The 27682-nt window shown below is 40.5% G+C and overlaps 1 protein-coding gene across 1 annotated transcript; it reads left to right on the top strand.

Moving 5' to 3' along the window:
• The first annotated feature begins 7561 nt into the window (after nucleotides 1-7561).
• LOC138873692 (uncharacterized) lies at nucleotides 7562-8287 on the top strand. The gene is made up of 2 exons (XM_070152168.1): nucleotides 7562-7760; nucleotides 7851-8287. The coding sequence occupies exons 1-2, from the start codon at nucleotides 7562-7564 to the stop codon at nucleotides 8285-8287; spliced, it is 636 nt and encodes a 211-aa protein (XP_070008269.1).
• Nucleotides 8288-27682: the final 19395 nt, after the last annotated feature.

Raw genomic sequence — 27682 nt, 5'->3', positions numbered from 1 at the left:
GAGTCAAGATATGGATCTACATCCTCTGCAATAGGGTATCACCCTGTGGGAATGTTTCTGATGTATCATACACTAGAGCCCTGATCATTACATGCTTTCTTGACGGCATTCCTGTGAATGTTGGTCACTATATCTTGAGAGAGCTGAGAGATTACTTGCACGACGATAGCTCAGGGTTGATGTTTCCTTCACTGATCACAGAGTTGTGTAGACGGGCAGAGGTTGAGGTGCGTAGCACCGATCGTTGGTTGCCCGCCAACAAACCCCTTTATCTGTTGAGAGTAACGAGGGAGGGGAGTGCAGTAAAAAGCAAGAAAATGAAAATCACCACTACTGCTGCCAGTCCAGAGTCATCCTCACAGGCAGTTGCACCTGAGGGACCATTTGGGGTGCTAAACTCCCAGCTTGCATCCATCCAGGAGTTAGTGTCACAGCTTCCTAGTGGGCCCTCATCCTCCCAACCTGGGCCCGATTACTTCTCCAGGGAAGACATGATGAGGTACTTAGATGCACAGAAAAGTCAGGCAGAGTCTCAGGAGAAGATAGCAACATCAATTGGCAGATTCGAGAGAGCCTATAGCAACTTGGCCAAGGCGCATGCAGATCTTCAGTCAGACTTCCAGAAAGAGAAGGTGAAGAACAAGAAGAAGGGAAAATTTATGATCAAGTTGTGGAGAGGCATAAAGTCCATCTTCAAATGGGGGAAGCCGAATAGGAAGATGCCAGTGGAGGATAAAGATGATAGCGAGGAGTATTCCTTCAAGTAAGACGATGCTGGTGATGATGATGATGAGACTGATGATGATGAGGCTATGAGTTTAGCACAACAATGATCAACCTTTATCCCACAGACTGCTAGTCTGATGCAGACCTCAAGGAGACCCTCAAACTACTTGTATTTTCATTTTGATATTGTGCAGTGATGGCATTGCAATGTTGTTAGTTGGGGGTGGCTTTAGGGAGTACATTTTGTTTATACATTGCTACTTTGACTTGTTCCCTTGCCGGGCTTATTCTATTATTGTTTATCATGTGCTCTTGCTGAGCGTAGTTGTGAGTAGCTATATATGTGCAGATTAGTCACTTTTGTTGTCTTATTTTATTGTTTTCTTTCTTCTTTTATTTATTCTTTAGTAGTTTATAGTTTATGTTATTTCTTTTTTTGCTCCTTTAATATTAGTTGTTGTGGTTAATTATTTTTTTAGTAGTTTTCATTATTTTATTTCTTTAGTAGAATATCCTTGGATTTTCTTTATACTACGGTTCTTTCCCGAGGAATATTTTTGTGTTGAACCGGGTGACTTTTCCTTATGATGGATGGCGTGACGACTTTCTTAAGGGAATTAGTCTTGTTTTGTTATGTGGAGACTATTGGATTTTTTGGTACTAATAGAATTAGTCTCTTGCATGTGAAATATGAATTAAGAATACCCCTACGAATATTGGTTATAAATTGAAAAAGTAAATGCATGGGAAGGAATGAATTCTATGATAACTTTTTGGCTCTTTTAGTGACTCTTTACCCACTAGTTGGCATGATATTGCTCTAAATGCTCTAAAAAAGGTAAAATAAATAAATCTTGACTAGTTCATGTGCCATGTGTGTTAGTTTTTGTTAGAAATAATTCTTGTGTTTACTTATATCATCTAGAACTTGCCCGGTTGGTCTTTTAATGCTAATATTAGTTATGTTTGGTTGGAGGCATGACCTTAGGCATTCTTTGTGATCTTTAAAATACCTCTTTAGCCTTTCGAGCCTACCATTGCATAAATATTATCACTATCTCGCCCCATTTGAGCCTTTAACCTTTTCTTTGGCCACCTCATTACAAACTTTTACCCTTTTGTGAAATAATTCCATCTTTTGAACCCGTCTCTCCTTGAATACTGAGAATGAGGCTAAAAGCCTAAGTTGGGGGTGTTGGTGTCAAAGTGAAAATTGGTAAGGTTGTATATTGAGGTATAATTACTCAAGATCCAAAAGGAAATAGTTATATAAAAAAATTGTGTATATATATATGGAGTCTTGAGAAAATTAGAGGAACTTCATGGTGGTTCTATGTTGGTAACTAGACGCCAATAAAGGCTATGTGGTTTAAAAAGAAGCAAAATACAAAAAGAAAGACAAATGAGAGTAGTGTTCAAGGAGGGTGTAATCACTTGTATCCCAAATGCTTATCCTACCATTTCCTAAACCTACATTACAAGCTTAAAAAGTTCTTATGGGATCTCCAACCGAATATTCTTGAATAGGCGGCGAATTAAAATAAGGGCAAGTTTATGGCATGATATTTTGTAACACTTGAAATTCTTTATTGAGAGTGAGCGTCTTTGTGCATTTGTCCCTTGTGTTATTATTGTAAATATGGTGATTTTAGGACTTTGTTTCTTGTGAGGGAACATGAATTAGGATGGATTGGTAATATTGTTGTATCCGAAAATGAGTAAATGGAGCATATGTAGTAGGCTAGTGCTTTTGAGTCACTTCTTTAGGCTTTTTGTTGTCACTTCATTACTTTGAAAATCCTTTGCATTTATTGAAAGTGTTTTTAAATGAGGGATTTATTTGGTTAAGATTCGCATGCTTGAGCCTAATTATTAGTATCAACCAAATCCATAAGTATGGTGCTTAATTGGAGATTGTGATTTGTAAATAATAGCAATACTACTTGTGCTTTAAATGGTAAAGCCTCATTGAAGTGTTGGTTTTGATTTGCTTGAGGACAAGAAAAAGCTTTAATTTGGGAGTGTTGATGAGTGGTGATTTTACCACTCATTTTAGTCTCTTTTCTTTAGTTTTTATGAGGTCGTTTATGGTGTGTATTGTTAGATTTTTAGGTAAATGATGCCATGAAGTGATTTGAATTCAATTGAAGTGGAATTGAGAAAAAAAAAGGGGTGAAAACAATGCAAAACTCTCCTTTGATTCCGCATCTGCGGAAGAGTGGTCGCAGAAGCGACCCAACATCTGCGAGAACCGGAACGCATCTGCAGAGCTGAGCTACTTTGCCAGAAATCGCATCTGCGAGTAGAGAACCGCAGAAGTAGTTGAGCATCTGCGCTTAAGAGCCTGCATCTGCGGTACCAGAAGTTCCTTCAATTTTTCGCTTCTGCGTTAAGATATCTGCTTATACGGAGCTGCACCTGTGAGGATTCTTCCGCAGGTGCGGTCAACGGGCATCAGAACTAGGCTGCAATGACATTTCACATTTTCTCATTTTCTAAACCCATAAATACACGACCTAGACGATCTTTGGCATATCTTTGGCTTATTTTCAGTCTCTAAGATTAGAGAGAACAAGTTTTGGGAGCTAGGGTTTGCACACACACTTTGGTCTTAAAGATTTGAAGCTTTTGGTTGAGAATTTCTTACCTGTTTATGTTCATTTCTTCATTTCCTTGCTTTGTATTGAATATCTAAGTGTGTAGTATTTTATCCAACACTTGAATCTTGTTTATGGAAATATTCTTGTTTAAAGTGTGGATTAAATATCTTGTTGTGCTTATGTATTGAATGATTTTTATCTTTTTATAAAGTGAGTTATGGTTTCTTTAATTATTCTTGTTCTTTATTGTTACTAAAGGGATTAGCTAACCCTAAGACTCGCCCATTAACTTCGAATTAATGTTGCGAAAAATTATTTGGGGTTGGGAAATATTAATTAACAAGAACATGAGGCTTTAACTCTCATTTTATAGATTCTACCTAGGGATAGGATTGAACTACTTGTAGCCATATCCGGGTGTACTTAATCTCTTAATTGTTTTAGGGATAATTCAATTAGAAAGTCTTATTAGTCTTTGGAAGAAGCTAATATAGAATTATTACCCGTGGCTAATTAACAAAAACTCACTCATATTTATAAAATCGTGAAAAAAATTGGATCATTACTTGAGTGTAATTCCCGATGCATCCATACGTTTAGCCGTTGATCATTTTACTTGCTTTCTAGGTTAGTTTACATTTCCGCATTTAGGTATAAATATTATCTCAAATCTATTCTTAGTGTTTGGCATTGCATAACCAGTAATAATTCTCTTACATTCCTAATCGCCTATATATGATTCCACCCTGACTCATAGTTGGGTAAATTATATTGCATGCGACCGTGTCCATTTACTTTTTAGTAGTGGATTTGGACGTCATCAGAAACTCGGGTTAGACACTTGAAGGTGTCTAGATTAAGATCTGTACGGTGTTGAATGATTAAAAGAATAAGACACATGCGCCAATCTAAGGTGAGAACATCGTAACATGTATTTCATACCACATGTGTTATCGGCTAGTGGGATAATAGAAGAATGAATCCATGTTTCTTCATTGTATGAGATTCCAATGAAGTTATATTAACTTTTATTGAAATACCCTTTGACCCCCATTTGACCTTTTATTGTCTCTTGAAGTGCCTGATAACTAGGGTTTGACCGCTTATTTGCTCTCTTTTACTAGCATTTTAGCTCCAAAATGCTTAAAGGTATTCCCAAAAACTAATGAAATGTGCTTGCTTGCAGGAATGTTGCAATATGAGCCAAAGAAATCAAAATCAACTCATAAAGGATTCAAAAGTGGACAAGGACCAAACAACGCAAAAAGGCCCACGGTGCGGACCACACAATACTGTGTGCGGCCGCAAAACAAGGAAAGAGCCATATCAATTTTTCTTCAGATTATACGGATCGCACAAATATTGTGCGGCCGTAGAAGAGGAGATTCAGAGAGGTTGTTTTGGGCAAGCTGAAGATATGCGGACCACACCATAATTGTGCGGTCGTAGATGGTAAGTGCGGTCGCACTCACAATTATGCGGTCCGCAGAAGAGAAGAATCAGAGAGCTGGGTTCAAGTCTAAAATCAAGGAGTGCGGACCGCACTAAAATTGTGTGGCCGCAGAAGCAAGATTACGGTCGCACTCACAATTATGCCATCCGCACAAGAAGAAGGAATACGGCCGCAACCCATAATTGTGCGGCCGCAAAGATAGAACCTGTAAAGCCAAGCCTATTTGTGTGGACGACACATATTATTGTGCGGCCGGACAACTTTCGCAGGGACATTATTGTCAGATGTTTTCAGCGTAGTATAAATAGAACTTTTTATCATTTTTAGGTTAAGTTTAATTTTGCGGAGAGCACCTGAGCCATTTTCTTTACTGTTTTGAGTAATATTGTATTAGATTAACTTCTAAACATCATATTTTCTTCCTCTAATCAATTATTATGCATTCTATCTTAATTTCTTCTTTAGTTTCTTCATTTTTCATGAGTAGCTAAATTTCTAGCTAGGGTTGTAGCCTAACCCTAGTGTGGGTACTTAATGAGTGTTTGATTTAGGTCTTGTCTGTGATTGGCTTAGTGATAATTGGCTTTGTTCATGCTTGAATTCAAGAATTAATGGTTGCTACATTTATTCATGCCTATTTGACTTAGTCTCTACTTTAGAAAGAGAGACTAAGTCTAGGAAAACATGGCTAACAAGATATTGGGGTGAACTCAAGAAATTGATAGTCCCAATTAAAGGATCAAATCTAGAGATAGTAAGACCCGACTTGAGCATATATCACTTGTTTTGTGCAATACCCATTTGGGCTTGAGAAAGCCAAATTGGGCAAAATCACTCAAACTACCGAAAGTTATAGAGTGGATAATTACGTGTAATTGCTATATTACAACCCTGACTAATCAAATTTTCCCTAGAGTTTACAACCTGTTAGGCAACCATCTAGGTGGAGGTCATGACCCTAGATCTTTTATCATTTGAAAAACAACCAAATCCAAAAATATTGTCTCCTAGTTTCATATTTGCAATCAATAGCTTGAAGTAGAAGTAAAAACAACAAACAAAAATGTGGAAGTGTAATTTGAGGCACATCATATAATTGCACTAAATATATACCTAATCCCAATTCTAACTCCCTGAGGATTCGGCCCCGACTCGCATTGGGTTTTTATTATTGCTTCGACCACCTCACTACCTATATTTGTGGTGTGAGTTTGGGTGACATCAATTTTGGCGTCGTTTCCGGGTAGTTAAACAGATTTAGCTATATATCTAGATATTTGTGTGGTTTGTCTTCTTTTTCTTCCGATTCACTAATTTTTTTTAAATTGATTTTAGGTACAAAAATGGCTCTCAACAACGAGCCCATTGGGAATTTGCCAATGGGGGAAGATGTGGATTATGATCAAATGGATGAGGTTCCTCTTGAACCTCAAGCAAATAGACGAGGCCGCACGTCATAAGATAATGTTCCCGTCCATCCCCCACCTCCACCAAGAGCAGCTCACCGACAGTTATCGAACGAGGGTTATGCAAGTGCTATAGTCCCGCCCCGCATTAGGGTGGGCAACTTCCAAATCACCAACGTGATGCCTACACTACTTGAGCAACGAGGATTCTTCACCGGGGCTCCGAGTCAAAATACCTACAAGCATCTCAAGGGTTTTGTCGATACTTGTTAGGAGAGCAAGCAAACAAATGTCTCTAAGAAAGCACTGAGTTTGAGGTTATTTCCCTTTTCTCTATAGGGAAAGTCATTGGACTGGTTAGAGAGATTGCCCAATCATTCCATCCATACTTGGGATGAGTTGGCGGAGAAATTCATTGCCAAATTCTTCTCTCCGAGACATATGGCAATGCTTCGGGATGAGATTCTTGCATTCAAGCAAGAACCCAATGAGCCATTGCACGAGATTTTGGAAAGGTATCGTACCATGGTCAAAGAGTTCCCGAACAATGATATGACCGAGGCCAGGATCCAACAAGCCTTCTACAGGGGGATCAACACAACAAATCAATGTATGGTAAATCAACTCACCGGTGGGAACTTCATGAATACGCCTTATGCTAAAGCTTGTGAAATTCATGATGAGATGGCGAATACCTCATCGGCATGGCAAAGTAGAGACAATGTTCCGCAAGGTGACCCTAATGTTATTCATCTACACAAGGAACTACATGATCATGGGCAAGCTATTGCCGAGTTGACAACTACAATGAACCAATATACCAAAGCTTCAACAAGTTTAAGGGCCGAAACAAGTAAATTCAATGGAAGGTGTAAATATGATGATGAACAAGAGACGACAACAAGGTCAACAAATGCAAAACTGTTCAGAACAATTCTTGCAAGATAATAGTGGTTGTGATCAAGGTGATTCATTGAATGAGCAAGAAGAAGAAGTTCAATATGTCAGCAATTATCAAGGCCAAAGAAACAATGCTCGAGGACAAAATCAACAACAATGGCGGTCGCAAGGAAATTGGAACAACCAAGGCCACCAAGGAAATTGGAGTGGTGGTAACAGTAATCAAATCAATTGGAATAATAAAGGTAACCAAGGCAATTGGGGAGGTAATCATTAAAGCAATTGGGGTGGAAACAATCAAAGCAATTGGGAAGGCAATAATCAAGGAGGGTGGAAAACAACAACAACAACCGAGGGCCGGGTTTTCAAAGGCCCCCGATGTTCCAACAATCGAGCAATCCACCCCATATCCTCCTCAAGGTCCAAGCTCTTCTAACAATGAGATGGGTAGAATTGAGAATATGTTTAAATAGATGATGGAGAAGAATGCCGACTCTGATGCTCAATTAGCCTCTCACAATACTTCAATCCACAATTTGGAAGTTCAATTAGGCCAAATATCACAAGCTTTGAACACTCATCCTAAGGAGGAACTACCTAGTGATACGGTGGTGAACCCGAAGGTTGGGAATAATACAGGACATGCTTTGGTCATGACTACTAGAAGTAGAAAAGGTGGAGATGCAACCACCTAAAATCAAAGAAGAATTGTGGATGAAGAAGTTGTGGTTCAAGAAAATGAAATCCCAAGCAATGTGGTTCAAGATAATGAAGAAGTGAGAATTGATATTGATGAAAGTGTGGAGGAGACACAAGAAGAAGTGAACCCGCCTAGGGAACACGTGATTGACATGCCAGAACCGATAGTGCCAAAGGCTAAGGTACCAACGCCAAGGCCTCCTCCTCCATACCCTGAAAGGCTTGCAAAGAAAAATAGTGAAAACCAATTCAAAAAGTTTATTGATATGATGAAGAGTTTGCCGATTAATGTTCCATTGGTTGAGGCATTGGAACAAATGCCGGGATATGCAAAATTCATGAAGGACTTGGTAACCAAGAAGAGATCGATGAATTGTGAGACAATCAAGATGACATATCAAGTGAGTGATATTGTGCACTCAATGGCTCCTAAGTTGGAAGATCTAGGCGCTTTCACAATCCCTTTAACTATTGGGAGTGTCGACTTTGCCAAAGCATTATGAGATCTTGGAGAAGTATCAACTTGATGCCCTAGGTGTTTTTAAACTTTGGGAATTGGGCAACCAAGACCCACATCCATGAGGTTGCAAATGGCGGATCGAACAATGAAGAGGCCTTTGGGTATTATTGATGATGTGTTGGTTCGAGTTGACAAGTTCATCCTCCCGGCGGACTTTGTGATTCTTGATTGTGAAGTGGACTATGAGGTGCTGATTATTTTGGGTAGACCTTTCCTTCCTATGGGAAAGGCTCTTGTTGATGTGGAAGCTGGTGAGCTCACTTTCCGAGTGGGTGAAGAAAAGGTCGTCTTCCATGTGTGAAAATCTATGAGGCAACCGAATAGTAATGAAGTTTGTTCGTTCGTGGATTCGGTCACCGACTTGATTGTTCATGATGTTAGTGCCACAATGAATTTTGAGGATAATTTGGAAGCTATTTTGCTCAATCTTAATGATGTTGAGGAGAAATAAGGCTATGTGGAGTGTGTGAATGCATTGCAGGGCATGGGGTCGTACACTTATGAGCCCCGTAAGCCATCTTTGAATCTTGAAAATCGGAAGACTCATCCAACTAAGCCCTCAATAGAGGAGCCTCCTGTCATACCTCCTTTTTACCTACACCCGGAAGGGTATAAGGGAGTTTTTCTAATTTAAGTGACAATTGAAACGGGATTATTTATTTATTAAAATTTAGAGTCGCCACTTGGGATAATTTATGGTGTCCCAGGTCACCGGTTCAAATCCCGAGTCGAGGAAAAGATTGACTCTATATTACAGTCTGCAAACGCAGAAATTCGGGTAAGGAATTCTGTTAACTCGGGAGAAGGTGTTAGGTATTCCCGAGTTCCGTGGTTCTAGCACGGTCGCTCAACTGTTATTATTTGCATAATTATCTGATTTTAAAACATTTTGAACCCAGGTGCATTTTTACCTCAAAACCGCTTTTGTTTATTTTAAAGAAGATTTAACGTCGTCTAAAACATGTCTTTGGATTGCGCCACATGAAATGCACCCACAATCCTAAACGCATTTTATTCAACATTATTAAGATTTGGATTTGGGTGACATGAAATGCACACCCGAATTTAGGAAGGTAATTTTAAATTACGCGCCTAAAGCAACTACGCATTTGCAACTTTGCGAGGGCCATGGAAAATTCGTTAAACGACATGCCTCAAGTTCTAAAGATTAAAGTATTAATTAAACGAGGGCCATGCGTTTTGAGATTTTGTTTGGCACAGCACACCTCGATTCCAGTTTTTTAAAAGGAATTTGAACTAAACTTTGGAGGACCATAAATTATATGCTTTGCTTAATATGGCACACCTCACTCTATTTGAAAAGGACAACATTTAATTAAAGGCCCAAGACGTGAAACTTAATCTAAATTAAGATTCAAATTACCCTTACTAGTTATGAGCCTATGTTTGATAATATCAGATACTTTAATCGCTAGAAAAGGTTTGGGCTAGCGATGAGCCCAATTAATTCGATGCCTAGATCACACATTAATGAGATCCAAGAAATACCTGGTTTTAGCAAAGTAACAAAGAAATCAAGCCCAAAATTAGGAAGAAACAGCAGCAGTAGGTCAGCGGCAAAGGGAATCATACAATAGCTCTTAAGTCAAACCATGCTTTAGCTTTTGCAAACCAAACAAACCCAGGAATTCCAAAGTAGGTCCTTTCTTTGGAAAGCAGGATCAAGAATGAAAACAAATAGTCCACTAGTGCAGGAATTCTGGTGTATTTTTTAGAATATTTTCATCAATTTTAAACTAAAGCAATGCGAGAATTTTTGGTATTTTCAGAGTATCCATGGCTGCCTTTGAAATGAGTCAAAGAAGTCTTTATATAGGCAGCCTAAGGCAGCCCTAGTCTAAATGACTATTTTCTCTTTTACTCTTCCAATTCATGGTTATTTTACCTCTTTTAACCCCTTAAAATATCTGACAATTCCCTCCCTTTAACCAACCAGCCAAACCATATCCCTTAGAAGCTTCTATGCTAACAGAAAAGTATTCCCTGAGTTTCGAAATACCCAAATTAACTCTCTACCCTCTACAATTTACATTCAAAAAATCACATGGGTCAAGTTTGCTCAAAACCCAAACCAAAATGGACTGGTTTCTTGAAACGGGTCAGTGGTGACCAAAACAAAACCCACAGCCAAAACTTAAATCAACCAATAGAGCATTTGAAGCTCAAACTCTGACCCAGACTACACTAAGGGTGAATTAAAGGAAAAGAACAAAGAAGAAAGGAGCTGAAAAATAATTTTGACAAACCGTTAATAAGATAAACATTAATTCGAAATTAATGACTAACCCTAAATAAATCCAGCCAAAAATAAAAATCAAACAGAAAAATCATGAAGAAACATTTAATCCTAATCATGCAAACAAAACAACTTTAAAGCAGTAAACAAGAAAGAAAATAGAAGAAATAGAAGGGGACGGGGACGAGAACAAAACCAGAACGGAGAAAAATGAGAAAAGAAACGGAAGTACCTAAATAGGTAAACGGATAGGGCTTGACAAACCTTCAGGAAGACTTCGATTTGACCCAATTGGCATCAATCGCATGCGCTCGTCAAGAACAAAGAGCAATGCCAATTTCAGCCTTAATCACGCTTGAAGGCTCGAAGACTTGGGGAGATTTTACTTTTTCTTCTTCTTCTTCTTCTTCTTCTTCTTCTTCTTCTAGATCTGAAACTTACCCGATTTGGTGGGGATTTGAGGATATGGGGTTATGGATTCATATTCCATGGGGTGTGGGGGTTGTGGAGGAGGAATTTGGGGTCGATTAGGCCACGCCGCCGCCGGAGATGGCTTAGGAATTTTAGGATGGCGAATTCTCTAGGGTTTGAGTTTAAGACGAAGAAAGACGAGGGGTGGATGGACTGGGGGGTGGTACCATTCGGACATATATATAATTAAGGGCATCCAGTTCTGATCCGTTGGATTGAAAGATATCAACGGCTCAGATCTTTCTTTCATGCAACGATGTCGTTTAGATTTGGGGGGGGGGGTTAGACCGGGTATTGGAGTGAAGAGGACCTATTTGAACGGGTTTGAGGAATAAATAAATTGGGCATGGTGGGGAGATCCAATTAAAACCTAAAAAAAACTTTGATCTATTTCCTCTCATTTTCTCCTTTTCAAATTAATTTCTTGTTTTCAAACTCTTTTTAGTTTCCTTTTTAATTTCTTATTTTCAAACTCTTTTCAAAAAATACTCCGTAGAAAGCAAGTTTTGAAATATTTGACCGCACCCTACTTCCGAGGTTGCCTACATATCCTTGGCTAAAAAGAAATCAGGTCAGTGTAGTTCGGGAAGTTTTGGTAGCTGGGACTACCATGAAGCTGTGATTTCATTGTTGTTGTTGTTGCTACTACTGCTTACTGAACCCCTTATTACACCATGTCGAAATAAAAGAAACTAGACTAGTCTATGATCTATGCATTACAAAAATCCTATCTATATCTTCAAACTTGCTCTTGTGGTTCTTGTTGTCTTGTTGACTTGTATTCTGCTGGTGAAGTCCCCTTGTTGTCGACTTGAATTGTGATCTGAGATGTTTCCCTTTTCTCTAGGTGGACGCCTTATTACTGAACTTTGAACTGTATTCCCGTGCTTTCCAGGTGGGCGTCTGACTGCTGAACTTGAACTGTATTCCCGTGCTCTCCAGATGGGCGCCTGATTGCTGAACTTGAGTTGTATTCTCGTGCTCTCCAAGTGGGCACCTTACTGCTGAACTTGAATCGTATTCCCGTGCTCTCCAGGTGGGCTCCTAACTGCTGAACTTGAAATGTATTCACGTGCTCTCCAGGTGGGTGCCTAATTGCTGAACTTGAATTGTATTCCCGTGCTCTCCAGGTAGGCGCCTGATTGCTGAAGTTGAACTATATTCCCGTGCTCTCCAGGTGGGTGCCTGATTGCTGAACTTGAACTGTATTCCCGTGCTCTCCAGGTGGACGCCTGATTGCTAAACTTGAACTATATTCCTGTGCTCCCTAGGTGGGCACCTGATTGCCAAAATTTTAACTGTATTCCCATGCTCCTGATTTCAACAAAATAGACAAAACAAGGAAAATTTTCTGCCCCAGTTTGCTAGCTGGGCACATATGTGAGTGTTTATCGAATATTTTAAGAATTTGAAAGCTAGATCCCATTATCCAGGAGGGTCCTGGAAACTCCTAGTTACAAATGACAGTTTTTAAAGCTAAGTTATATCTTCTAAAGGTGTGACTTCCGCTAAATCTTGTTATCTAAGAGGGTCTTAAAACTACACCTCATTATCTAGGAGGATCCTGAAAGTCAAAAATCAAGTATTATCCTAAGGGTGACAATTTTTACGGCTGAATTACACTACCCTACAGCAGAGCTTACGCTAAATCTTGTTATCTAATGGAAGTCTTAAAGCTAGGTCTCATTATTCAGGAGGGTCCTGACAACTCCTAGTTGGATTGTATTTCAAACATGCAAACTTTTAAGCCAACTTATATTCCTTTGGGATACATTTATGCTAGATTTTGCTATTCAGGATTGTTTTAAATTTTAAACTAGGTACCATTTTTCAAGAGGGTCCTAAAAATTTACAGTCAAACCTGTCTAGTGTTTGCCTTTCCTTACGGTAGGTTTCTCCGAAACAATCAAAATTTCCTACCCCTGTTTCAATCAAAGAAAGATCTTGTCAGTTTAAAATGTGGTGGTTAGTTTGTGGCATTCTTGCTGAAAATGACCTCCCCACTGTCGTGCTTTGTTTTGACTGACTTCTCCTGAACTGGCCAAGAACTGCTTGACTTCCCGACTGACTTTCAAACCCCATGACATTGGATAACTCGAGTGTTCTATACCCAAAATGTTTTGTTACATCTCTGGCCCATCTATTTGAACCTCTGCATTTCCCACGAAATTACCAAACCATTTCACCGATGGAACTTCCTCTAACCTTTATACCCCATTTCATATCATATTATCTCTAGCAATGCCTTGGCCGCCCTGTGCCTTGTGCAACTTTGGAAGTTGGGAGTAAGCTTTGAAATTCCTTCTTATTTGCTTAAACAGAACTGACATTGGGAACATCTTAGAGAAATAAACCCAAAAGAAATGAAATGCAATGACTTTCAGAGTTAAGAATAAGAAAAATCCAAAACTGGAAGACTATCTGAAGGGGAAAAAGAAAAGAGACTTGTCTGAGTGGAGCAGCTGGCACCAATGACCATGACATGCATTTCGGATTAATCGGCCCAATCTTTCCAACCAATCAACTTTCAGTTGTCATACTTTGTTGCCCCGAAGTTTCCATAACCTGACTTCTTCGCCAAAATCTTGACCTTGTTCAGCCTGCGGTGCCCTGAAGGGTTTTCACCAACAAGCCTCTCTCATTTGTTCATCTCTCAACTCACTTTCGCCTTACGGTGCCCGTGAGGATTTTTACCAATAAGACGCTCTCATTTTTTATTTCTCTCAACTCCCGCGCTTTATGGTGCCCGTGAGGGTTTTCACCAATAAGACTCTCTCATTTTCAACATTTTCCTTGTTTGGACCGGAGTGTTGCCCCTGATATGATTCATTTACTCGCTTGACTTTGCATCTCTCGAATACTGATTGGAAGGTCTTTCTTTGGACCGTAATGTGGGCTTTTGAATAGGGTTAGAAATAAAGTGTATCAAAAGACTCAAAACAATTCAAATGGGTTCAAGATTACAACTTTCGGAATCGAATTTTCTTACAACAATCACAACTTCTGCCCCAGTTTCTTGCTTGGGGACTTTTGGATTTTCATTTTGATGGGACCGAACCGTGAGGCTGCCTACGTATCCTTAAAAGGAATCAGGTCGAACGTAGTTCATGTCATAGACGTTGCTTTGCTGTTGTGATTTCTCTTTCTTTTCTTTCTCTTTTTGCTTTCTTTTTCTCTTCTTGTTGTTTTGTTATCTTCTTTTCTTCTTGTTTTTCTTTTCTTTCTTTTTTTTTCCTCTTTTTTTTTCTTTTTTTTCTTTCTTCTTTTCTTTCTCTTTTCATTCTTCTCTTTTCTCTCTTTTCCTTTATTTATCTTTCACGCTTGCGTTTCTGATCTTTGCTACTGATTCCGAAAGAGGGATATGAAAGAAAATAAATAAGGCTCAAAAGGGTAACAAAGGATAAAGTATTTAGATAGCAAAACAAAAATGCCTTCGTCATTCCACTCTTCAAAACATGCCAAGTACAAACAAACACAATTTAAACAAAGAGATCATACATAATATCTTATGACCGCATCAGAATTGATGGCCATTTCTACGCATTTGCCTTCTATATCTGTTAAATACAAAGCACCATTGGACAACTCTCTAGCTACGATGAACGGCCCTGCCAATTTGGGGCGAACTTGCCTTTTGCTTCAGCCTGATGAGGAAGGATACATTTCAATACTAACTGTCCCACTTCAAACTTCCGTGGACGCACCTTCTTATTATATGCTCTTGACATTCTCTATTGATGCAACTAGCCATGACACACTGCCGCTAATATTTTCTCATCAATCAAACTCAGTTGCTCCATACGGGTTTTGACCCATTCATCACCATCAATTCCGACCTCAGCGACAATCCGAAGGGACGAGATTTCAACTTCCGCAGGTATTATTGCTTCAGTGCCATATACTAACAAATAAGGCATCGTCCCTACTAAAGTGCGAAGAGTAGTGCGATAATCCAACAATGCAAAAGGCAACTTTTCATGCCACGGTCTAGAACCCTCCACCATTTTCCGAAGTATCTTCTTTATATTCTTGTTGGCTGTCTCGACTGCTCCATTCGCCTTGGGGCGATATGGGGTGGAATTGTGATGCGTAATCTTAAACTGTTGACATACATCTTTCATCAAATGACTGTTGAGATTAGCACCATTATCTGTGATGATTACCTTTGGGATCCCGAACCGGCAAATGATATTTGAGTGCACAAAATCGACCACTGGTTTCTTGGTTATAGACTTGAACATTTTAGCCTCTACCCACTTGGTGAAATAGTCGATGGCCACTAGAATGAACCTGTGCCCATTTGATGTTGCTAGCTCGATTGGTCCAATGACATCCATGCCCCACGCAACAAAAGGCCATGGTGCAGACATTGTGTGCAATTCCGATGGTGGGGAATGAATCAAATCTCCATGCACCTGGCACTGATGACACTTGCGCACAAAACTGATACAATCTCGCTCCATAATGAGCCAATAATAACCTGCTCGGAGAATCTTCTTTACCAGCACGTACCCACTCATGTGTGGTCCGCAGACTCCAAAATGTACTTCGGTCATGATAGCTATGACCTGTCTAGCATCTATGCATCTTAACAATCCCAAATCTGGGGTTCTTTTGTACAACACTCCTCCACTAAAGAAAAATCCACTTGCCAAATGGCGAATTGTTCTCTTTTGATCACATATGGCTTGTACTGGATACACCCCTATCCTGATATATTCCTTGATATCATGAAATCAAGGCTCACCATCAAGTTCTTCTTCCACCACATTACAGTAAGCATGCTAATCATGGACCTGAATATGCAACGGGTCAACATAAGCCTTATCCGGATGATGTAACATTGATGCCAAGGTAGCCAAAGCATCAACAACTTCGTTATGGATCCTTAGAATATGCCTGAACTCTACTGATCGAAACAATTGACAAAGATTATGCAAACTTTGCCGGTACGGTATGAGTTTCAAATCTCGTGTTTCCCATTCCCCTTGAATCTGGTGCACCAGAAGGTCCGAGTCCCCCAAGACCAAACTTCCTAGACACCCATGTCTGCAGCTAACCTTAAGCCCAAAATGCATGCCTCGTACTCAGCCATGTTGTTAGTACAGTAGAAACGAAGCTGAGCCATAACCGGATAGTGATGTCCTGTTTTAGAAATAAGTACAGCTCCTATCCCAACGCCCTTCATGTTAGCAGCTCCATCAAAGAAAAGTTTCCAACCTGGCTCTCCAACTTGTTCCAACTCATCAATGTGCATTACCTCTTCATCAGGGAAGTAAGTCTTCAAAGGCTCATATTCTTCATCCACTAGGTTCTCAACCAAATGGTCGGCCAATGCCTGGGCTTTCATTGCAGTCCGAGTCACATAGACGATATCAAATTCTGTGAAGAAGATCTGCCACTTTGCGAGCCTCCCTGTAGGCATAGGCTTTTGAAAGATATACTTTAGCGAATCTAAACGAGAGATGGGGTAAGTAGTGTAAGATGACAAATAATGCTTCAGCTTCTATGCTACCCAAGTTAGGGCGCAACATGTCCTTTCCAGGGGAGTGTACTTAACCTCATAAGATGTGAACTTCTTGCTGAGATAATAGATGGCCTGCTCCCTCCTGGCGGTGATGTCATGCTGACCTAGCACACAACCAAACGAATTGTCCAAAACCGTCAAATACAGAATCAAAGGTCTCCCCGGTTCTGGTGGCACCAACACGGGTGGGTTTGACAAGTACTCCTTTATCTTATCAAATGCTTCTTGACACTCATCTGTCCATCTGACCGCAACATCCTTCTTCAACAGTTTGAAGATAGGCTCACAAGTTGTCGTAAGCTGAGCAATAAACCTGCTGATGTAATTCAACCTCCCCAATAAACTCATCACCTCAGTTTTGTTCCGTGGGGGTGGAAGTTCTTGGATAGCTTTGATCTTTGACGGGTCCAGTTCAATACCTTGACGGCAGACTATGAACCCCCAACAATTTTCCAGACGGCACACAGAATGCCCATTTTGCAGGATTGAGCTTAAGATTGTACTTGTGAAGCCTTTGGAAGAACTTTCTCAAATCCCTGACATGGTCAGACTGCTTTCTAGACTTTATTATCACATCATCCACATAAATCTCGATCTCCTTGTGTATCATGTCGTGGAATATGGTTGTCATTGCCCTCATGTAAGTTGCCCCAGCATTTTTCAAACTGAAAGGCATGACTCTGTAGCAGTATGTTCCCCATGGCATGATGAATGCTATCTTCTCTGCATCTTCCTCATCCATTAGGATCTGATGATAGCTCGCATAGCAATCCACAAAGGACCCAATCTCATGTTTGGCGCAATTGTCAATCAGAATGTGGATATTTGGCAGTGGAAAGTTGTCCTTGGGGCTCGCCTTGTTGAGATCACGGTAATCAACACACACCCTGGTCTTGCCATCCTTCTTTGGCACAGGTACTATATTGGCAAAACCAAGTGGGATACCGAGTGACCCGAATGACTTTTGCATTGAACTGCTTGGTGACCTCTTCTTTTATCTTCACACTCATATCAGTTTTAAATTTCCTTAGCTTCTACTTGACAGGAGGGAATACCGGGTCAGTGGGCAATTTGTGAACCACCAAGTCAGTGCTTAAACCCGGCATGTCGTCATATGACCATGTAAAGACGTCTTTGTACTCAAGCAATGCTTTAATTATCTCCTCCCTGAGTTGAGGTTCAAGATGGACACTTATCTTAGTTTCTATGATATTATCTGGGTCCCCTAAATTGATTTCTTCTGTATCACTCAGATTAGGCATGGGTTTTTCTTCAAAATGGCTTAGTTCTTTACTAATCTCTTCAAAGGCCTCATCCTCATCATATTCCGATTCATCATCACACTCTATTTCTTGAATTACTATTTCAGAATTAGATTGGTTTTTAAGACTGGGTCGGAGATTCCTCATGCATGTCATGCCATTGAAACCAGCATAAAAAGAACTATACAAGGAAGAAAAGAAAAACAAAAATAAAACTATCAAGAAGGAAGAAAAAAAGGAAAATTGCATTTCGTTGAAATTAAAGATAACAAGGTTTATACATCCAAATGGGCGAAACATAGAATCTGAATTACAACCCTTGAATAATCCAGATAAACTGAAAGAAAATCAAATCAAACTACCAAAATTCCTTCCTGGTGGGGAGAGGAGTAGCTTCCCAATTGTTAATCTTTGCACTGGGCCCAACAAATTGCACATCCGCCTTGCTAGAACCCTCTCCAGCTTCCATCATCCGCCTTTAACTTGTTCAGTGTGGAGAGAGGGCAAATGTTTGCACTAGAACCATTGTCAACCAGTACCCGAGTAACCACAGAATCTTCGCATTTCACCGTAAGATAGAGGGCTTTATTGTGCTCAGTACCCTCCACGGGCAACTCATCATCAGAAAAAGTGACTCTGTTTACCTCAAATATCTTGTTAGCTATCTTTTCCAGGTGGTTTACCGAGATTTTATCAGGAACGTGGGCCTCATTCAGGATCTTCATCAAGGACCGACAGTGCTCGTCTCAATGGATCAATAATGACAATAGTGAAATCTGAGCCGGCGTCTTCCTCAACTGCTCCACAATGGAATAGTCCTACACTTTCATCTTTCTCAAGAATTCCTCTGCTTCTTCCTCGGTCACAGCTTTCTTCACCAACACTGGGTTATCTTTGGAAATCTTAGCTTTTCTCAACTCTTCGGGGGCAAAGCATCTCCCCGATCGAGTCAAACCATGGGTCTCACAAACTTCTTCTTTAACCTCTTTCCCCTTATAAGTCACCGTCACTCGTTCATAATTCCATGGGACCGCCTTGCTGTTAACTATCGGTAATTGAGTTATCAGCTTGATAATGATAGGATCTGTGCGGGAACCCTCCACAATTACAACACGCTTGTTCGCCACTCTTGGCATAACCACTTTTGCTCTTTCTTGTTTTACTGCCACATCACTTGGGGTCCCCTTCTTGACTACTGCAGATGGTTCACTGTTTGCCCCACTCAACCTAATCACTGACTTCTCACTTGTTGGCTCTTTAACCGGCCTAACTTCACTGGACCAAATCATCATGACGGTTTATGAAGGCTTCTTAGGCTCCCCTCCCCTATGCACTATCGCGATCATATTTGTCTTATGATGGGCCGACAACGGATTCTGGTTGATATTGGGCACCCCGGAGCTTGAACCTCAATCCGATTAGTATCAATGAGCTCTTGAATAGTTGTTTTTAATTGCCAGCATTTCTTTGTGTCGTGACCCGGAGCACCGGAATAATATTCGCAACTCACAGAGTGATCAAGATTCCTCGGGGGAGGATTTGGCAGTTTTGGCTCGATCGGACTCAGCATACCCAATTGTCGCAACATGTGGAACAAACTGGTATAGGATTCTCCCAATGGAGTGAAGGTTTTCTTCTTCTGCAATCTCTCATTCTTAAATGTTTGGTTGGGCCGGAAACCTGATCCAAGAGGGTTTTGGTAGGCTCTTGGGGTGGATAAGCATTTTATGGAGCTGGGTATGTATTTTGTGGGATTGGCGCATGCCATTGTGCGTGGGCCGGATGTTGGTTGTATGCTTGGGCGTGGTGGACAGAAAAATGGGGTCTGGTTATGGGTAGTAGTATTGGGGTGGATTATATAGGGTAAGGGGGTAGGTTTGGTGGTGGGGTCGAGGCTGGTTATAGTAATGTGATGGGCCCCTGGATTTGAACCAAGCTCCTGACTCGATCGTTGCGACATCCTCTTTCTTCTTCTTTACAATTGCTCCCCCAGTTCCACTTTGAATGGCCTGGGTGGTTGCCCTGATCGCCGAATAGCTCATGATTTTGTTTGTCTTGAGCCCTTCTTCTACCATACCGCCCATTTTTACTACTTCATTGAAGGACTTGCTTATAGCCGATACCAGATGTCCGTAATAAGTAGGTTCTAAAGCCTGCAGAAAATAATCCACCATTTCACTTTCTTTCATCGGAGGGTCAACCCTCGCTGCCTGCTCTCTCCAACGAAAACCATATTCTCTGAAACTCTCATTATGTTTTTCTAAAGTTTTGTCAAAGACAGACGATCTGGAATAATCTCGAGATTGTACTGGAAGTGACAAGCAAATGCCTGGGCTAGATCATCCCATGTGTACCATCTTCCGTGATCCTGCCGAGTGCACCACTCCAACACCAAACCACTCAGACTTTGACTGAAATATACCATTAGCAACTCATCTTTCCCGCCAACTCCCCTCATTTTGCTACAAAAACCTCTCAAATACGCCACTGGATCACTGTGCCCATCATACAAATCAAACTTGGGCATCTTAAACCCTGCCGACAATTGCACATCTGGAAATAGACATAGGTCTTTGTAGGCCACACTTACTTGACCTCCCAACCCCCCCATGTCTCTGAATGACTGTTCCAGGCTTTTAACTTTCCAGAACATCTCCTCCTGTTCGGAATTTTTAGATGGTTTTTCGTTTTCCGCAGGGAGGTCAAAATGAGGGGTGTAGGAATAGGGTTCTGGAACCTTGAAAGTGGGATCCGGGGGGTAATACTGGTTGTCGTGAGTCTAGAACAGAGGCTTACCAGAGGATCGGTGTAATGCAGTAGGTGGGGGTGCCACAAAAACAGGAGTGACTGGTGGAGGAGGGTACGTGATTTGTTTGGGTGGTGGAGCTTAGGATGTATGGGAAGTGGGGCCGTAGCATTTTTGGTAGAGGGGAAAGGCCAGAGATAAGTTCACAGTGGGAGGTTCCTGGGTCTGAGCCAATGGTGGGATTAAAGCAGGGTTGGCGGGGTAAACTGGCGGTGGGTGCCCTTTTGCCTATGCTTGGTACATTTCAGTCATTTGCTGTTTTAGCTTATACAACTCATCTTTCAGATTAACCTCCATTTCTTCTACCTCTTTTGACGGATCGACAATACTTGCCTCAAGTTCCTGGTTGGCCATGTTCAGCTTGTTTTTGGACCGGGTGTTGTAGGAGTGAGTTTCCAGAATGCCAATAAAACTAACTACCTGCCTCGACTATAATTTCATCAATACAAACTTGTTAGCGATTAGGGCTTTAACAGATAAACAACCACACATTTGAGGAGTGAATGCACCTAAGCAGTTAACCATTTCTATTATGCATTTGATCGATTGCTTGCGTCATCCCGGCTTTTCCTTATTTCCATTTGCAACCTCTCTTTTCTCTCTATTCTTTTTTTCTTTTTCATTCTTGCCTTTCCTTGCTTGATCTCTTTTTGTTTTTATTGTCTCGTGTCTCTTTCTTGCGTTGCCATTGTTTCCTTCTCACTGTTTCTTATTTTCTCTCTTTCCTTTTCTTTTCGCTCTTATTTTCCTCTCTTTTCTTTTCCTCTCTTTTTATCACTCTTTTTTCTTTCTTTTGGTTATGGTCGAATCCTATGGAGATTGCCTACGTATCATGACCCCGCATGAATCATACCAAACGTAGTTCTTGGAGATAAGTGCATAAAATAAATAACAAAACATTTTGGGATTTTCAAATTTTTTCCATAAAATAAAACAGTTTTGATTACAACCACTCATTCTACAAAATTATAAAATTAACAGACTCGAAAAGGGAAATTAACCGACTCTGACAGAAAGGTGAAAACAACAGACTCGAGAACCAACTAACAGACTCCAATAAAATACAGACTTGCAAACAGACTAACAGACTCCAATGAAAATCATGAATACATTAATGCCTCAAATGCTCCTGGGGCCCGTGGGACATCATTTGGTCTCGCCACGGGCCTATATGCAAGATCCCTTTGAAGCCTCTCCAAATCACTCATTATCTGTTAGACAAACGTCATCACTACCGCGAAGAAAGTGGTGCGAGTCATATCCTTACATGGTTGGCATATTACAACAATGTAGTCGGCAATGGCTCTGACCCGCTCTCGGATTCTACCCTTTTCCTAAAGCAGATGCCCGACCTGTTGATTCCGGGCTTCTAACACCTGAGTGTTATAGAGATGTTGATTTTGCAACTGTTACATTTCTTACTCCATCTGAGCCATCAAATCATAACAGTGTTCTCTATCAGCTTTGAAATCTTTAGCCTGCTTAGCTGCCTCATTCTCGAGGGTAGTCATTTTTCTCTTCAAGCTGGTGATTGTCCCTTCATACTTTCTTTTCATTTGTCTCACAAACTGTGTCCGACCTTTTGCATTTTCCACCAATTGAGCCCGGACTTTCGCTAGACTGGCCTCAGACTTTTCTAGGTCATCTTGATACTCAAGGGCTTTGTTTTTTAGACTGCTTATAAGCCTTTCATCCGCTCGGCTTCTTTTCGAGTTTCTATCAGCTATTTTCATCTTCCGGATTTAAGCTTTGAGGGCTTCATTTTCCTGAGTTTACTTCTTCTTATCGCCTTCATCTTCGGCGGCTTGCAACCCATTCTTAAACTGAAGGTCCATGACTTGCTTTTCTAGCCTACTTATGGTGGCTCGATACTCATTTTCTTTGGTCAACCAGTTCCATTGCACCTGTGCTCCGTCGGTAAATTGTTGGACATGGGGTTTCTTTGCGGGCCTTTCGGGCTCATGATGAACTCGGGATCTTTTACCATACCAAGCAGTGTAACTAGGCTCCACCTCGCCTCTGGATAGATCTCGTACTTGAGTTCTATGCTCTAAGAATCTGCACTGATGCCAAATCCGATGCACTTTTTCTTCTGGAAAAGCGGCTTTTGGTTCCAACTCAATAACCTACCGACTCAAATCCTCATCATGTGGGATGGTCTGGTATCGGCCCAACTGACGTAGAACTTGGTGCGGAGCATAAGGCTGGATACTCCAAAGACCCATTAACAGCAGAAAGCATATCTCAGCCGACATATAAATTACTTCACTGACCGAGAGCCATCCGAATGTCCATTCGATCTTATTTGTAGTCATCAAATGAGCATGACATGCTTCCGTACCGTCCGGGAACTCATAACCCTCTACCCGCTTTTCATGTTTTTCAATGCACTCGAAGCCAGTCATACCACAATTCAAGTATCCAGGATGGCGACAAAGGTGTTCCTCCATCCATAATTGTAACGGCATATTGCACCCTCCAAAGAACTTTCCCCCTTCTCGACAAAGGGTCAGAGCTCGGTAAATATCTGCCAAAATCATCGGCACTATGGTCCCATTTGCCTTTTTCATCATAAAGCCAGCTATCCCCACGAGTCCCAACTCTATGTTCCCGTCTTTTCTAGGGCAAATCAAAGTACCCAGGAACTCCATTAAAGCTAATCCTCTCCGAGCTTCCCACTTGTCTTGGTTTCCCGCATGAGTAAGACCGGTATCTGGCATCTCGAAGCCACGGGGATTCCCATAACGTGAGGGATTACTGTTCTCGGTGCTACCGGGTATTGATTTCTAAGATTCTCCTCGAAACCGGCGTAGCCTGCTATCTCTTCCAATGTAGGAGTTAACTCGAAATCAGCAAAGTGGAATACATTATATGCTGGGTCCCAAAATGGTATCAAGGCCTCAATTATGTCCTTTCTAGGCTTAACCTTCAAGAGCCCGACAAGACCACCCAACGCTTTTGTCACAACTTTTCTGCTATTGTCCCCCAAATTATGCCACCACATATGTAGCTCCAACGGGATCTTTTCACGGACTGAGAAAGGTTCATTTTGAATTGTGCTCATCCTACACATTTATTAAGGTGATTTTAATTAAAAGAAAATTATGACTCATTTTGACTCAGGAAAAATGACCATTTTTTCAAACTTTCCACAAAAATATCCGGCTTTACCAATATGGCCTTTCAGCACTCCGAAAACGAAGATTTTAAGGCCGTGTTCGCTAACCGGCAAAAACCTTGAAAAATGACCAAAGGTGGCTATTCTTGCAAAAACGGCCTTCCGACGCTCTTTTGGGGGACATTTGGCTATTTTAGCCAAGAATGGCATCACCTTACTTATTTGCAATAAAAATAAATTTTTGTTCTTTTGGGTTGTTTTTGCAAAAGGAAGTTGGACCAAATGGGGGTTACCTACGTATCTCACATCCGGTGAGAATCAAACTGGCGTAGTTCGGGCAAATAAGATAAAACTAACTATTTTCGAAACAAAACCTTTCTTTTTTTTTCATTTTTCTCAAAAAAAATCGGCAGAGGTTCAGTACCATTTGGACATTGTTTTATTCCAAAATAGGTGATTTAACTCACGTAACCCTCTCATTGCTATTCTCTTTTTTCCAACTTTCTCCCATTATTCAAAAGCCGGTCAGCATGCAAATCTGAAGCAAATGAATGCACAAGTAGCAAGTAGGATGCATCAGGATAGTCTTTTTCAGTTCGGGTCCACCTGTCCTAGACAGACCCAACCCCTGTGTTGAGTATCCAAAGTCAAATGCACGTGATGCGAACAAACGTTCCTACTAGGGATCCGGTATGAGGCTTTGTTCCACTAAGTTTTAAAACTTGGGTTTATTGTTCGAGACCTGGCTTACCCTAGTGGACAACTCGAGCCGGGGGGGCAGCGTACCGGGAATACAGAAGCTTCACTGGCTTTGCAACTTGTCCGAATCTCGTTCTAAAATTGGATAAGACTCTAGACAGAAGAGAAGTCACACGAAGAGCACACTCCTCCATGATTTAGAAGACTCAAAAAGAAGAAGGGTTTGGTAACAGTTTATATATAGTTCAAAAAAATTCAAAGCGGTAAAAGCAACACTTAGCACATTAAGCCCAAATATGTAACAAAATCAGATAATTAATAAAGCCAACAATTCATCTAAGCTCGAATTCTGAACCCTGAACCAGAGATTCTGGATTCGATCCCCAGCAGAGTCGCCAGAGTTGTCACACCTCCTTTTTACCTACACCCGGAAGGGTATAAGGGAGTTTTTCTAATTTAAATGACAATCAAAACGGGATTATTTATTTATTAAAAATTCAGAGTCGCCACTTGGGATAATTTATGGTGTCCCAAGTCACCGGTTCAAATCCCGAATCGAGGAAAAGATTGACTCTATATTACAGTCCGCAAACGCAGAAATCCGGGTAAGGAATTATGTTAACCCGGGAGAAGGTGTTAGGCATTCCCGAGTTCCGTAGTTCTAGCACGGTTACTCAACTGTTATTATTGGCATAATTATCTGATTTTAAAACATTTTGAACCCCTGTACATTTTTACTTCAAAACCACTTTTATTTATTTTTAAGAAGATTTAACGTCGTCTAAAACATGTCTTTGGATTGCGCCACATGAAATGCACCCACAATCCTAAACACATTTTATTCAACATTATTAAGATTTGGATTTGGGTCACATGAAATGCACACCCGAATTTAGGAAGGTAATTTTAAATTACGCGCCTAAAGCAACTACGCATTTGAAACTTTGCGAGGGCCATGGAAAATTCGCTAAACGGCACGCCTCAAGTTCTAAAGATTAAAGTATTAATTAAACGAGGGCCATGCGTTTTGAGATTTTGTTTGGCACAACACACCTCGATTCCAGTTTTTTAAAAGGAATTTGAACTAAACTTTGGAGGGCCATAAATTATATGCTTTGCTTAATATGGCACACCTCACTCTATTTGAAAAGGACAACATTTAATTAAAGGCCCAAGACGTGAAACTTAATCTAAATTAAGATTCAAATTACCCTTACTAGTTATGAGCCTATGTTTGATAATATCAGATACTTTAATCGCTAAAAAAGGTTTGGGCTAGCGATGAGCCCAATTAATTCGATGCCTGGCTCCTGAAGTCACGTGATTTACTTGACTCGAGTTTCTGGTCTCAAGGCCTAAGCGTTCAAGCTCATACCCAGGGCTTTATTTGGGCCACCCACGAACCTAGCCCAATTCATTTTACATGCACGCACCAATGTTTACTACAGAAATCGGCATTTGGGTACAAGATCAACTTAACAATCATATCACATGGCAATCCAAGGAAACATTAAGACCCCAAATCATGCTGAACTATTGTTGAATCCACAAACAAAGGATACGATCGAATATCCTATGCCAACTGACCACAACATGATTTTCAAAGAGAGCTAAAATTCAATCAGGAAATGATTTAAGAAGCTCATGACTTCATATGTTTTAGAAAACAGGCTTCAAATAGCAGAACTATAATTAGGGCTAACCGTGGACTTAACATCACTACTAGAATGACCCAACTCAAACAAAATCCAACACAAGAAAATGATTCTTGTCTAAATTAAAACCTACAGTATGACAGTCCAAACACAAGTACTCTAGATGAATTTCAGATCAAAGCTAACACTAAAATAACAAGTTAAAGTCCAAATATATTCTGAAAATGTATTGTCCATATAATACAGTTCAAATAATAAAACCAAAGTAATAAGGGAAACACAGCTAGTCTTTAAAGGGTAGGGACTGGTGTCGGCCTAATTCTCGTTCATCCACGGGTCCAAATTGATTACATAACTTCAACAGGCACTTCACACGTTAGTGAGATCCAAGAAATACCTGGTTTCAGCAAAGTAACAAAGAAATCAAGCCCAAAATTAGGAAGAAACAGCAGCAGTAGGTCAGCAGCAAAGGGAATCACATAATAGCTCTTAAGTCAAACCATGCATCAGCTTTTGCAAACCAAACAAACCCAGGAATTCCAAAGTAGGTCCTTTCTTTGGAAAGCAGGATCAAGAATGAAAACAAGTCCACTAGTGCAGGAATTCTGGTGTATTTTATAGAATATTTTCAGCAATTTTAAACTAAAGCAATGCGAGAATTTTTGGTATTTTTAGAGTATCCATGGCTGCCTTTGAAATGAGTCAAAGAAGTCTTTATATAGGCACCCTAAGGCAGCCCTAGTCTGAATGACTATTTTCTCTTTTACCCTTCCAATTCATGGTTATTTTACCTCTTTTAACCCATTAAAATGTCTGACAATTCCCTCCCTTTAACCAACCAGCCAAATATTATCCCCTAGAAGCTTCTATGCTAACAGGAAAATATTTCCTGAGTTTCGAAATACCCAAATTAACCCTCTACCCTCTTTAATTTACATTCAGAAAATCACATCGGTCAAGTTTGCTTAACACCCAAACCAAAATGGACTGGTTTCTTGAAACAGGTCAGTGGTGACCAAAACAAAACCCACAGCCAAAACTTAAATCAACCAATTGAGCATTTGAAGCTCAAACTCTGACCCAGACTACACTAAGGGTGAATTGAAGGAAAAGAACAAAGAAGAAAGGAGCTGGAAAATAATTCTGACAAACCCTTAATAAGATAAACATTAATTCGAAATTAACAACTAACCCTAAATAAATCCAGCCAAAACTAAAAATCATGAAGAAACATTTAATCCTAATCATGCAAACAAAACAACTTTAAAGCAGTAAACAAGAAAGAAAAGAGAAGAAATAGAAGGGGACGGGGACGAGAACAAAACCGGAACGGAGAAAAATGAGAAAAGAAACGGAAGTACCTAAATAGGTAAACGGACAGGGATTGACAAACCTTCAGTCAAACTTCGATTTGACCCGCAATTGGCATAAATCGCATGCGCTCGTCGAGAACAAACGAGCAATGCCAATTTCAGCCTTAATCACGCTTGAAGTCTCGAAGACTTGGGAGATTTTACTTTTTCTTCTTCTTCTTCTTCTTCTTCTTCTAGATTTGAAACTTACCCGATTTGGTGGGGATTTGA

The sequence above is a fragment of the Nicotiana sylvestris genome, chromosome 7 (genome assembly GCF_000393655.2).
Source record: "Nicotiana sylvestris chromosome 7, ASM39365v2, whole genome shotgun sequence".
NCBI lineage: Eukaryota > Viridiplantae > Streptophyta > Magnoliopsida > Solanales > Solanaceae > Nicotiana > Nicotiana sylvestris.
This window is presented reverse-complemented; position numbering and strand designations above follow the sequence as displayed.

Bases quoted from the DNA above. Each gene is read 5' to 3' on its own strand.
- LOC138873692 (XM_070152168.1), top strand. From the start codon at position 7,562: ATGGAGAAGAATGCCGACTCTGATGCTCAATTAGCCTCTCACAATACT. The intron at 7,761-7,850 runs GTGGAGATGCAA...ATGTGGTTCAAG, and splicing joins GACTACTAGAAGTAGAAAAG to ATAATGAAGAAGTGAGAATT.